The sequence below is a fragment of the Melanerpes formicivorus genome, unplaced genomic scaffold, assembly GCF_026170545.1.
Source record: "Melanerpes formicivorus ecotype bairdi unplaced genomic scaffold, bMelFor1.0.p_v2 SCAF_92, whole genome shotgun sequence".
NCBI lineage: Eukaryota > Metazoa > Chordata > Aves > Piciformes > Picidae > Melanerpes > Melanerpes formicivorus.
In genome coordinates, this window is record NW_027142444.1 from 2,258,057 (window position 1) to 2,270,900 (window position 12,844).

The window sequence follows — 12,844 nt, forward strand, 5'->3', positions numbered from 1 at the left end:
AATGCTTGGGTTTCTGTTTGCTCTGCTTGTGCTGCTGAGCTGGGACTGTGAGGTGCTGGGCAGGCACAGGCTGGGACTGGAGCCTGCTGGGCTTTAAGGGCAGTGGGATCCAGTTGGGTGAGTGTCTGGATGGATCCTCTGTGGCAGCTGAGCACAGGGGAGAGCTGATTCCAAGGCAGCCCTGGGTGCTCAAGGTAACACAGCAATGAGATGGAGGGGAGGGAGCTGCTGGGGCTGGGACTGAGGGCTTGGACTGAGTTCAAGAAGTCAGCAGCTGGAGTGTCTGCTCCACCTGAACTGCTGCTGTGCCACCAGCACTGGGCTGCCAACCCAAGTCACCCTCACACCCCCAAGGGCTGATCAGTGACTTCTTCAAGGTGCCTTGCACTGGCATTCAGCTGCAGGTGCTGGTTTCAAGCTTGCACAGCGTTTTGGCTCTCAGGGACAGGAGCCCCAGATGAAGTCTGCACACAGGTTTCTGCCCCCTGTTAATGAACCAGGTTTAATTGTCAGCGAGGCCAGCTGAGCACAGCCCAGGTTTACAGCTCCCCAGGGTTCTGTGAGGGGCACTTGATGGCTTTCTGAGGCACCTATTGCCTCCTTCAGGTTGCAGAGCGCCGGAGCTGAAGCATCACGACCCCATCAGGTGTGAGTCGAGAGCTGCAGCAGTTCCTCCCCCTGGCAAACCCTGCTCCTCTGTGCAGCTCAGAGAGGTTGTGCTTGCTGCTCAGCTCTGGGGCATCCTCGGGGCAGCAGGTGGCTCCTGACCAGCCATGGGAGCTCCTTTATGCTGACAACAGCTTCTCACTTCTCTTTATCAGTTCTGGGCCCTGAAAAAGCCAAAATACCCTTGGGCAGTAGGTGAGGAGGAGAGGGATGGAGGTGGATGAGTTGTGTGTGCTGGGGGAGGGCTGTGGGGAGTAGGGGGATGGAGGTGGATGAGTTGTGTGTGCTGGGGGAGGGCTGTGGGGAGGAGAGGGATGGAGGTGGATGAGTTGTGTGTGCTGGGGGAGGGCTGTGGGGAGGAGAGGGATGGAGGTGGATGAGTTGTGTGTGCTGGGGGAGGGCTGTGGGGAGGAGGGGGACAGAGGCTGGGGCAGGGGTGTGAGGCTGGCAGCTGTGGGTGAGGTTTTCCCCCTGCCAGCTGTGCAGAGGCTGTGTGCAGGGTCTGTCAGTGCCATCCTGCAGCTCTGTACCTGTGTCTCGAAGCAGGCCCCCGGGCTGCTCTGCCTGCAGCACTGCTCCCTCATGGTGGCGAAGGCAGTGGTGACCGAGGCCAGCTGTGCCTGGGAGATCTGGGGCTTGTACTTGATCAGGGTGATGAGCATCCTGCAAGCAAAGCAGCACACCCCTCTGAGCCTGGCAGCTCGGCATGGGGCTCCCAAGCACTCCTGTGGGAATGGGGGGTGGGGGTTGGAAGGGACCTCTGGAGGATCACCCAGTCCAACCCCCCTGCCAGAGCAGGGTCACCCGGGGCAGGGCACACAGGAACACATTCAGGTGGGTCTTGAGAGCCTCCAGAGCCCAGGTGCTGCAAAGCCCTTGGGCTTTTACTGGCCACCCTCTGCCTCCAGCCCCCTTTTCATCTGCCATGCTTGCAGCAGGGAGCAAAGATGTGCCCCATTCCCCTGGGAAACAAACTCAAGGCTCCACCATGAACAAACCCTGCTGGTGGTTCCAGAGGGTTCCAGGATGCTGTGGTCTCCCCACAGCTCAAGGTAATGGCCAAGGAGGACTTCTTGTCTTGCAGTGGCTGTGTGGGAGGCAGCAGGCAGCTGCCCTCTGAGCAAGGCAAGCAAACAGCTTCCCAGAGGCTGCAGGAGCGTGTGGGATGTGGGCAGGGGGAAAGGGCAGCACTGCCAGGGTAAGAGCAGGAGACACAGGGGGCATGAGTACAACAGGCAGGGCTCACTCCTGCTTCCTCTGCTGCAGCTTCTCCTCCTGGCTGGTGCAGAGGTCTTCAGGGAAGGTGAAGAGCCCAGGAGTCAAGGCCAAGGGCACGAAGCTCTCATCGATTTCCAGCTTCCCCAGGCAGGGCCTCCTGGAGGAGTAGGAGCTGCTGCAGCAGTGGCAGACTCCTGGGTTGATAGGGTCCCTCAGGTGCCTCCTGCAGATTTCTCCAAGCACCAGATCCAGCTTGACAGAGAGAGGGGGGGAGGGGGGAAAGGGATCTTAGGTCATTTGCTCATTTGTCACAATCCCTGCAGCAGATGCTGCTCCAGAGGGGGGAGAGACAAAACCACCCCAGGCTGAAGTGAAACCCTTGTGGCACAGAACCTCCCTGTGCTACTGAAGGCTGACTTTGGGCAGAGCAAAACAGCTCAGCTGCTGTGTAGGTGCAGTGCAGGGATTCTTCTTTGCCCTCACAAACCACCTCTTGTCCTCTGCAGGGTGCCAGGGGATGCCTTCAGCTCTGGCAGAGGGACACTTGGAGCCCTGGCATACTCACACTCTCCTCAGCACAAGGCAGCAGCTTCTCCTGGCTCAGCTGGCAGCATTTGGAGCCAATGGTGGTCATCTGCTTGGTGAACTTGATCAGCTCTGCAGCTGTCAGCTGGGGCATCTTCTTGGTGAAGCTCAGGAGGAGCCTGAAATGGTCATGGAATCACAGAGCTCTCAGGGCTGGAAGGGAGCTCAAGGCTCAGCCAGCTCCAACCCCCTGCCATGGGCAGGGACACCTCACACTGCAGCAGGTTGCTCACAGCCACCTCCAGCCTGGCTGCAAACACCTCCAGGCAGGAGGCTTCCACCACCTCCCTGGGCAACCTGTGCCAGGCTCTCACCACCCTCCTGGGCAACAACTTCTTCCTCACATCCAGTCTCAATCTCCCCACTTCTAGTTCTGCTCCATCCCCCCCAGTCCTGTCACTCCCTGATCTCCTCTAATTCCTTTGATGGTCTTTTTGGTTCCAGCAGGCAGGAGTGAGCAAGGTGCTGCCTTTGCCTGTGCAAAGCTCCAGCCAGACCCCACAGAATCCTCATCAGCACAAGAGCAGGGCTGAGCCTGGTGCTCAAACCCTCAGGTCTGTGTGAGAGCTTCACTGCAAGCCTCCAGTGCCAGAGGTCTGGTGAAGCTAAACCACAGAATTGTTTGGCTTGGAGGAGCCCTCTGAGATTGAATCCAGCCCTTGCCCTAAGACCACCATGGTCCCAAGTGCCATGGCCACAGGTTTCTCGAGCCCCTCCAGGGATGGGGACTCCACCACCCCCCTGGGTAACCTCTTCCAGCCCTAATATCCAGCCTAACCCTCCCCTGGCACAGTTTCAGGCCCTTTCCTGAGGAGCACACAAAGCCCAGTCTGCCTCCCCAGAGAAGGCAGCTGAGGCCAGGCTGAGCACACAGCAGTGTGTTGGTGTCCCTGAGGTTGCTCCCAGGCTTGAGCTCAGGCAGGTGCTCCACGGGCATTGCAAACTGGGGCCAGAGCTGCTCCAGAAGGCTTGTGCCTGCATGTTGTGCTGGAACACACTGCATGGCTCAGCTGCTTGGGGTTTGCTCTCTGCTGCAGTTGGAGTCTTGCTGCAGCCAGGAACGTTTGGAGCTGCTGCAGGCAGCCAAGCCTTTGCAAAAGGCACAGCGACCTCCTTTGGGCCAAGTTTGTGGCTCTCAGTTACAGCTCCAGATGCAGCTCCAAAGCAGGGATGTCACAGGAGACACGGACAGGAGATTGCTCAATTGCCACTTCCCTGCCCCAGGAGCTGGGTGAAGGAGGAGCCTCAGGAGCTTGTTAAGGAAGGAACCCCTGAGAGGCCACAATGGTGTGCTGGACAGGAGAGGGGAATCTCCTAGAAGCTGCTAAAAGTTGGTCCAAGTAGTGAAGTGGGGGCTTTTGGCTTGGCTTTCAGTGGCTTTGCCCCAGCCCAGGCAGTGCCCAGCGCGAAGGGCTGAGAAGTGCTCACTCGTTCTGGAAGTAGTAATCCCCTTTCTCCTTGTAAATGTCACAGCTTGACTTCATCACGCTTTCTGTCTCGTAAATGTGCTTCTTCAGCTCCTCCTCCTGGGACCAAAGAGAGAGAGGCTCATGGAGGAGACTCAGTGCCAGCCTCCTGCCTGCCGGGGGGCGCCGGGGGGCGGTGGGCAGGGTGCTGTGAGCCCGGCGGCGCTCACCCCTCTGCTGCAGCAGCTCTCCGGGGCCCCGCTCCGGCAGCACTCCTTCAGCAGCTCCTCGTAGCCCTTCCCGATCCGGAGGAGCATCTGAGCAGAAAACTCGGGGTGTCTCCTGGAATACTCGTACAGGAACCTGCCGGGGGTGGAGCAGCTCGAGTTAGAGAGGTGCCAAACCCTCTGCCCTCAGGAGGTAAGGAGGGCTGGGGGGGCTGTGTCCTGCCGGAGCAGGGAGGCTTTCCCAGTGCCCCCAGCCCGGGATGGCCCTGAGCAGAAGGTGGCTGAAGGGAGCACAGCAGCCTCTGAGCCAGCCCTGTGGTCCCAGCTCAGTGTGAGCTTGGGTCAAGCCCAGCTTAGAGCTCTATGTGGCTCTGGCTCTGTTTCCATTCCTGCCTAAACCCTACTGGAGCAGTTCCCAGCTGCAGCCGGTGGGGTTCTTGCCCAGCTTTAGGCTCAGGGCTTCACTGCAGAACAGAACAGGGCCAGAAGAGAAGTCATGGAATGGTCTGGGTTGAAAAGGCCCTTAAAGATCATCTAGTTCCAACCTCCCTGGACCACTCCTCTTTGAATCAGGACAGGAGTCTGTTTTAGAGCTCCCACTTAGGAGCAGCTCAGAGCTGTGCTTTGGGCTTGGGGTCAGAGTTGTTGGTGCCTACATTTCACATGTTTCTTCTGTTCTGTCTTTGCCATAAACAGTCCTGCCCTGCCCTGTGTTTGTTCCCACTCCCTCCTCCTTCTAGGGCTGGGAGATGCTTGGCTAAGATCAGCCTGCACAGCCCCCATGCCTAGGTGCTCGCAGAGCACCTCCAGTGCCATCTCCCATCCTGAGGCAGCAGGGCAGAGCAGGTCCCACATCACCTGGCCAAGTGTTTATCCTTTTCCTGGGCAAACTGCTGGCAGATTCCTTTGTCCTCTATGAACTCCCTGAGGTGGGGGGAGAGGCCTGCAGGTTTGTCATCGTTCTCTGCATTAATGATGCATTCACTTCTCTGCAGCAGAGGCTTCTCGCAGCACTGCTGGATTTTACCCGACAGGATGTCTTGGTGGGTGCAGACGTAGTGCAGGATCCTCTCCTGGCAAGCCAACAGAAAACAACCAAAGAGGGGGAATTAAGGCAATTTTGGCAGAGGGAACAAAAGCCTGAGAGCAAGCAGAGGAGAGCAGCAGGCAGGTTCTGCAGCCACAAAGGCTGAGCTGTACCCTGGCGCTCATGCAGTCCAGCGTCGCCCCGCGGCAGCAGGCCCCGTGCATGGCAGCCACCTCCAGCACCAGCTTGCTCACGGTGCCAAAGTCAGCCCTGGGGAATTTTTGGCTTATCTGAGCAAGCTTCCTACAAGGAGAGAACAAAGGTTGGTGGTGGCTGTGCCCGTGGTGCGAGGCTGAGGCAGCTGTCGGCGCCGAGGCAGTGGCCTCGGAGGTCTTTTCCGTGGCTCTGTGGTTTTGGTGGGGAGGAGGTGGCCCAGCTGCTCAGGAAGGGTTTCTCCCTGCTCCCACTGGACTTCACCAAAAGTCCCTCAAAGCCAAGAGCTGAGGTTTTTCAGAGGTGTCTGGGGACCCCAGGTGAGCTTCAGGGAGAGAAAAGTCAGAGGTGAGTGTGAAGTGCCACGGAGGAGGGGCAAGGGATGGAGCTGGCAGATTGAGGCTGGGGAGCAGGAAAAAGCTCTTGGCAGTGAGGGTGGGGAGAGACTGGAACAGGTTGCTCAGGGAGGCTGTGGATGCCCTCTCCCTGGAGGTGTTGAAGGGCAGCTTGGATGAGGCCTTGAGCAAGCTGGGCTGGTGGGAGGTGTCCCTGCCCATGGCAGGGGCTGGAACTGGATGATCTTCAAGGTCCCTTCCAGCCCAACCCATTCTATGAATCTATGACATCTGTATTTCCACTCCCTGGGGAGCTGCTCCCAGGGACCTGCACACAAAGAGGAGGTGGCTGGGGGCCAGAGTCCCTGCAGTGTGCAGGCATGGAGCCACCCATAGCTACCACACAGCATCCATCCCATCCTCATCATGCAGCAATGGCAACTCACAGGGCCTGGAGGGTCCTTTCTCCAAACTTCTCCAAGATCCCACAGGTGTGTTCCTGCCTCAGGCCATCCTCTTTTATTGGCTTCACCACCTTTGGTGCCTGGTGGACAGAAGAGGCAGAGCATGGAAGTGGAAGAGAAGGCAACTGCCAGTGATGACAGTAATCAACCAGCCTGACAAGGGATGTAACAGGGGCAGAGCAAAGCAAAGCCCAAGGCAAGCCCAGTGATGTGCTCTGTGGTTGCTCCCCACCTGCTGACCCACAGGGATTTCCCCCTGGCCAAGTCCTCTCTGCAGGGCCTGACACATCCCAGGGTGTGGAACTTAGAGCTGTGGAAAGGTTTGGGTTGGAAGAAACCTCTAAGACTGAGTCCAACCATCAGCCTGAGACCACCATGGCCATCAAACCCTGTCCCCAGCTGCCATGGCCCCACAGCTCTTGAACACCTCCAGGGGTGGGGACTCCACCTTCTCTGTTCCAAGCCAACCAGCTCTGTGGCTCTATGATTTTGGTGCTCAAGCTGTGACTTTCATTTCAGCCTGTCCTCAGCAAAGGTGAACTCTGCTGCCAGCTCCAGCCGCTGGAGGTGGGGTGGCTGCCGTCCCCTGCTGCAGTGCTTTGTGTGCTGCACCCTGTGGGGCTGCCATGGGGCACCTGTCTCTGCCATCCCTGCTGCAGTGCTTTGTGTGCTGCACCCTGTGGGGCTGCCATGGGGCACCTGTCTCTGCCATCCCCTGCTGCAGTGCTTTGTGTGCTGCACCCTGTGGGGCTGCCATGGGGCACCTGTCTCTGCCATCCCCTGCTGCAGTGCTTTGTGTGCTGCACCCTGTGGGGCTGCCATGGGGCACCTGTCTCTGCCATCCCTGCAGCAGTGCTTTGTGTGCTGCACCCTGTGGGGCTGCCATGGGGCACCTGTCTCTGCCATCCCTGCTGCAGTGCTTTGTGTGCTGCACCCTGTGGGGCTGCCATGGGGCACCTGTCTCTGCCATCCCTGCTGCAGTGCTTTGTGTGCTGCACCCTGTGGGGCTGCCATGGGGCACCTGTCTCTGCCATCCCTGCAGCAGTGCTTTGTGTGCTGCACCCTGTGGGGCTGCCATGGGGCACCTGTCTCTGCCATCCCTGCAGCAGTGCTTTGTGTGCTGCACCCTGTGGGGCTGCCATGGGGCACCTGTCTCTGGAAGCATTCCTCTGGGTCAGGAGTGGGGGCTCCAGCGCCTCTGCAGCAGCTCCTCAGCGTCTCCTCGTAGCGGGCAGCCCCGGCCAGGATGGTTGGGACGTAGAGGAAAGGCTGCTGCCTGGAAACCTCGTAGAGAAAGCTGAAACCAAGAGGGAAAGGTCTCAGGGGTGGGAGCCTGCAGCACCCTGCCATGCATGCAAATGAGAGCTGCTAAGGGTGGGTGGCAGGAGGATGGCACCAGGCTTTGTTCAGTGGTGCCCAGGCACAGCACAAGGGGTGACAGGCACAAACCTGACCATCAGGAGCTCCATCTGAACAGGAGGAGGAACTGCTCTAATGTGAGGGTGCTGGAGCCCTGGAGCAGGCTGCCCAGAGAGGTGGTGGAGTCTCCATCCCTGGAGAGATTCCAACCCCACCTGGCTGTGTTCCTGTGGGACCTTCTCTAGGTGACCCTGCCCCAGCAGGATGATCTCCAGAGGTCCCTCCCTGTGTCTCTGTGATCATGGTGCTCATCTTGGAGAGCTCTGCTGGGGCTGCAAACTGAAGTCTCAAATCCTGCCAGCTCTGGCTTAGAGGCAGCCACACTCCTGCTTGCCTTTAACAGGGAGAGCCTTGGCTTCAGGTGGGTCCTTACCACAGGCCACAGTAAACTAAGGGCAGATTGTCTGAGCTCTCTCCAAAGCAGGAGGTGGCAGAAGATGCCAGTTACAGCCAGGTGCCTTACACACCTAATTCACCTTGGGCAATCAGAGCAAGGGGAAGGCTGCAGAGGATCTCAGGCTGGCTGATGCTGCATGGCTGTCCTGAGCCCAGGAGTGAGTTACTTACTGTGCTGTCAGTGGCTGTGGGCTCTGTGAGTAGTTTTTGCAGGTAGCTTCAGCATTTGTGCTGTCAAAAGGAGAATTGAAGGCTCTGGAGGAGTTCTTCAGGGAGAGGAGGCAGCTGTGTCTGTCAGGGTCCTTTTTAGCACAGCACTCAGAAAGCCTGGGGAGGTCTTCCTCCTGGCATATGGTGTTGAGGAAAATCCTGTCCTGTGAGGAGGGAGAAGAGGTCCCTGGGGTGAGCAGCACATTCTGCTCCCTGAGGAGGCTGCTTTAAGGCAGCAAGCCCCAGCCTGCATTAACTCAGTGTCTGAAGAGCAGCCTGACCTCTCCACCCTCCAGGTGACCTCTCCACCCTCCAGGTGAGCATTACTCAAGCTCTGATGCCTGCTGTTATGCCCAGACAGCCTGGGCAGGGAGGTGGCTTTCAAACCCCCTGAACTCCCAGCATCATCCAGCCCTTTCTCCTGGGAGCAGCCCCACAGGCTCCCTGCTCTGTGTGCTGCAGCTTGCAGGGCAGCTGGGGCTGTGCTTGCTGCTCCCAGCCAGGCTCCTGCAAGGGAAGAAGTCTCCTTTCTTGTTCCCCAGGAAGCAGGGCTGAGGTCCAGCTGCCAGCCCCTGCTCAGCGCGGAGCTGTTGTGCCCCAGGCTTTGTTTCTGTGTCTGACAAATGAGCCCTAGCAGGGGCTGATGTTCAAGCTGCCAGCTCCAAAAGAGCTGGAGCAGGCACCACCAGAAACCAGGGCTGGGAGTTAATGGAGTGGAGCAGCTGCCTACAAACATCACAGCTGCTACAAGCATCTCCTTAGGCTTCTGAGCTGTGTCACACCAGCCAGGGAAACACAACAGTCTGAGCCCCTGCTAGAGGCTGCAAGAGGTGCTGTGATGCTTGGGGTGAGGGCAGGAGAGTGGTGAAAGCCTGGAGAATGGAGGCAAGGCCAAACAGGCACACAGAGGGTCTCCTACCAATTGATTCTTGCCTCTTTGGAGGGACACCTGCCAGGGCTCTGAAATCACACAGCCACAGAAGGGTTGGGGGTGGAAGAGACCTCCAAGAGCATTGGGTCCAACCATCAACCCAACCCCACCATGGCCCCAGGTGCCAGGGCCACAGGTTTCCTGCACACCTCCAGGCATGGGGACTCCACCACCTCCCTGGGCAGCCTCTGCCAACCCCTGACCACTCCTGCAGCAAAGACATTTTCCCTCCTCTCCAACCTAAGCCTCCCCTGGCACAATTTCAGGCCCTTGCCTCTCCTTCCCTCACCTGAGACTAGGAAGAAGAGCCCAAGCCCCACCTCATTCCACCCTCCCTGCAGGATGGAGAGCAGCTTCTGAGAGCATTTGCCCCAAGAGAAGCAAGAATGATCTCACCAAAGGCTTCAGGCACTCCGGGTTGTCCCTGGCCCCAGCAGCACAGCTTCTGGCCAGGGCTGTGACTTCCTCAGCCATTCTCACTGCCTGGCCAAAGGAGCCTCCTTGCACATACTGAGCAAACATGACTATGGCACTGCAGGAGAGCACAGCAGCAGCATTAGACCCCTGGCTGGCCAGCTGGAAACCAACTGTGTCCCTTCTAGGGGTGAGAGAGAGGGGCTGTGTCACCCTGGGCTGGGGAGGGCGGGCAGGCTGGCTGGCTCACCAGGAGTGCCCAGCTGCAAGGCAGAGAATCACAGGGTCACAGAATGGGAGGGCTGGAAGGGACCTCCAGAGATCACCCAGTCCAACCCCCCTGCCAGAGCAGGGGCACCCACAGGAATGCATCCAGGCAGGTTTTGAAGCTCTCCAGAGCAGGAGACTCCACCACCTCTCTGGGCAGCCTGCCCCAGGGCTGCAGCAGCCTCACAGCACAGAAGTTTCTCCCCATGCTGAGGAGAAACTTCCTGGGTGCCAGTCTGTCTCCTATCACAGGGCATCACTGAAGGGAGCTTGGACCCTTCTCCTTGCCCCCCACCCTTCAGCTATCTGCAAACATTCATGAAACCTCCTCTCAGCCTTCTCCTCTCCAGGCTAACCACCCCCAGGGCTCTCAGCCTTCCCTCATCACACAGAGGTTCCAGGCCCTTCAGCATCCTCATAACCTCCCCTGGACACTCTCCAGTATCTTCCTGTCCCTCTTGAGCTGGGGAGCCAGGAACTGGACACAAAGCTCCAGCTGTGGGCAGAGCAGAGGGGGAGGAGTCCCTGCCTTGACCTGCTGGCCACACTCTTCTTGATGCCTCCCTCCCCAGGAGACCATTTGCCTTCTTGGCCACAGGGGCACACTGCTGTCCCACGGAGAACTGCTGGCCCACCAGGCCCCCGAGGCATGCTCCTGGCAGCAAACCTGCGAGCAGAATCCTTCCCTGGACCACTTACATGGCTCTGAAATTATCCTCCTGCAGCTGAGCAAAGCGTTGGGCAATGCTGGATCCTTCCTCTGAAACAAACCAACCCATGTGAACACAAAGTGTTAGGGAGTGCTTCACTGAGCAGGCTTGGGGGGGTTGGTGCTGGTGTCTGGGGGTGAGAAGGCACAAGGCTGAGCCTCCCAGGTGACTGAAGCAGGAGGATGAGGGATTTCTCCCCTCCACTAGAACAGGAGCAGGAGAATTTCCCTGCCTGGCTCCCATCAGGGATGCTCTGAACCTTGGAGGGCACTCAGTGACTTTGCTGAGGCACTTCCCAGGATGGAATAAGCACTTTACAAGACACCTTTGAGCCTCACCTGAGCTAGTTAAAGGGGAGCTTGGCCACTCTCTGGCTACAGAGGAAGGGGTTTGCTGTGCTTTAGAAACCACTGAGGGCTGCACTGGTCTGCAGAGCTCCTCAAAGCTTCAGGGCTGCATCCCTCTGTCCCTGCTGGGCACTGGCCCAGAGGAAGGCAAATGGGAAGGTCCTGAGCAAATCATTTTTCCTCTGGCCCCTGGGTCTTCAGTAAGGTCTGCCAGAGAATGTTCATCTCCCAGCCATAGAACCATGGAATTGTTTGGGTTGGAGAAGACCTCAATCTTCAACCCACGTCCCCAGGTGCCATGGACACAAGATCCTTGAACACCTCCAGGGATGGTGACTCCACCACCTCCCTGGGCAGGATGCTCCAGTGCCTGAGCAGACACTCCAAGGGGTCTGTTCCCATTTCAAGCTGCTGCTGTCTCACTGTTTGGTAAGGTGTAAAAGGCTCAAAGGAGTCAAAGCAATGATCAGCTCCTCCCCCTGAGCAGTGCAGGAGTGACAGCCAGGGTGGTAGCAGGAGATAAGGACACAGCCATCAGCTGAGGCGGGAGCATGGGGTCAAGACACAGCCAGCAGCTCTGCTTTTCACCCCGGGGCCATTCTAGTGCCTTTGCAGGGCCTAAAGAGGAAAGAAGTTGGCTGCTGGTGACAAGATGCAGTGGGAAGGAGCACCTGAGCCACACACTCCTGGAGGTTCTCAGTTGTCACCCCAGTGAGGTGTGGTTGTTGTAGGCTCTTCAGGAGTTGGTGAAGAGAGAGAAAGAGCTCTGCAAAGGGCCACACAGAGCAGCAGCATAGCTTAGCTGCTCTGAGCAGCCACCTAAAGGTGGCATCACTTGGGAATTCTCTGCCTCTCCTCCTTGTGGGCATGGAGAGAGCCTGGAACAACCACAGGCTTTCCTTCAGCAGGGTTCAGCAAGGTTTGGAGTCCCTCAGATCAGTGGTGGATTGAATCTCCCTCCAGTACCCTTCCTCCCAGTAATCACTGAGAGCCATCCTTCATGCTGCAGAGATTTTCAAGCTGCTAAGAAGCAGCACATCTCAGGCTGCCCACAAAGAAATCATTCAGGTGTGCTTCTGTTGGGTAACTTAGAATCACAGAACTGGCAGGGCTGGAAGGGACCTCAAGGCTCAGCCATGGGCAGGGACACCTCACACCACAGCAGGTTGCTCACAGCCACATCCAGCCTGGTTGCAAACACCTCCAGGCAGGAGGCTTCCACCACCTCCCTGGGCAGCCTGTGCCAGGCTCTCACCACCCTCATGGGGAACAACTTCTTCCTCACATCCAATCTCAATCTCCCCACTTCTAGTTCTGCTCCATCCCCCCCAGTCTTATCCCTTCCTGATCTCCTCTAATTCCTTTGGTCTTTTTGGTTCCAGCAGGCAGGAGTGAGCAAGGTGCTGCCTTTGCCTGTGCAAAGCTCCAGCCAGACCCCACAGAAGCTTCATCAGCACAAGAGCAGGGCTGAGCCTGGTGCTCAAAACCTCAGGTCCTCACATCCAACCTGAGTCTCCCCATTTCTAGCTTTGCTCCATCCCCCCCAGACCTATCACTCCCTGACACCCTCCAAAGTCCCTCCCCAGCTTTCTTGGAGCCCTCTGCAGATCCTGGAAGGCCACAATTAGGTCTCCTTGGTGTGAGGAGACCTTCTGACCCATCAGAAGATGCCCATAGGCAAAGTGAGCTCCCAAAGCACCTGGAGTGCAAAGCTTGAGCCACCAGCACCACCCAGAAGGCTAAATAAAGACAGAGATTCTTACCTGTGTCCTGTGAGCTTCTAGGCAGGGCTCTGACCACAGTGAGGCTGAGAAAAAGCAGCAGATAAATTCTTGCTCTCCAGCTCATGCTGCCGGATTTGTGCAGGGGGCTGGGGGAGGGCTGGGTTCCACCTGTGGAAGGCAGAAGGATTGAAGGGGGCAGGAGCTGCTTTTATACTCTCCCAAACGACTTCTGGTTAAAGAAAAGCCTTCTGCTGCCACACAGAAGGTCGGGGCTAGCCCCCAGCG

The 12,844-nt window shown here is 58.0% G+C and overlaps 1 protein-coding gene across 1 annotated transcript; it reads right to left on the reverse strand.

Annotated features, from left to right (window-relative positions):
* Nucleotides 1–502: 502 nt before the first annotated feature.
* On the reverse strand, nucleotides 503–12,683 carry LOC137455181 (alpha-fetoprotein-like). The gene is made up of 14 exons (XM_068165760.1): nucleotides 12,599–12,683; nucleotides 10,478–10,538; nucleotides 9,494–9,629; nucleotides 8,128–8,330; nucleotides 7,291–7,438; nucleotides 6,124–6,221; nucleotides 5,303–5,432; nucleotides 4,961–5,175; nucleotides 4,106–4,238; nucleotides 3,898–3,995; nucleotides 2,450–2,588; nucleotides 1,913–2,136; nucleotides 1,197–1,329; nucleotides 503–830 (listed from the first exon to the last, which is right to left on the reverse strand). The coding sequence occupies exons 1-14, from the start codon at nucleotides 12,681–12,683 to the stop codon at nucleotides 786–788; spliced, it is 1,848 nt and encodes a 615-aa protein (XP_068021861.1). The 3' UTR covers nucleotides 503–785.
* Nucleotides 12,684–12,844: the final 161 nt, after the last annotated feature.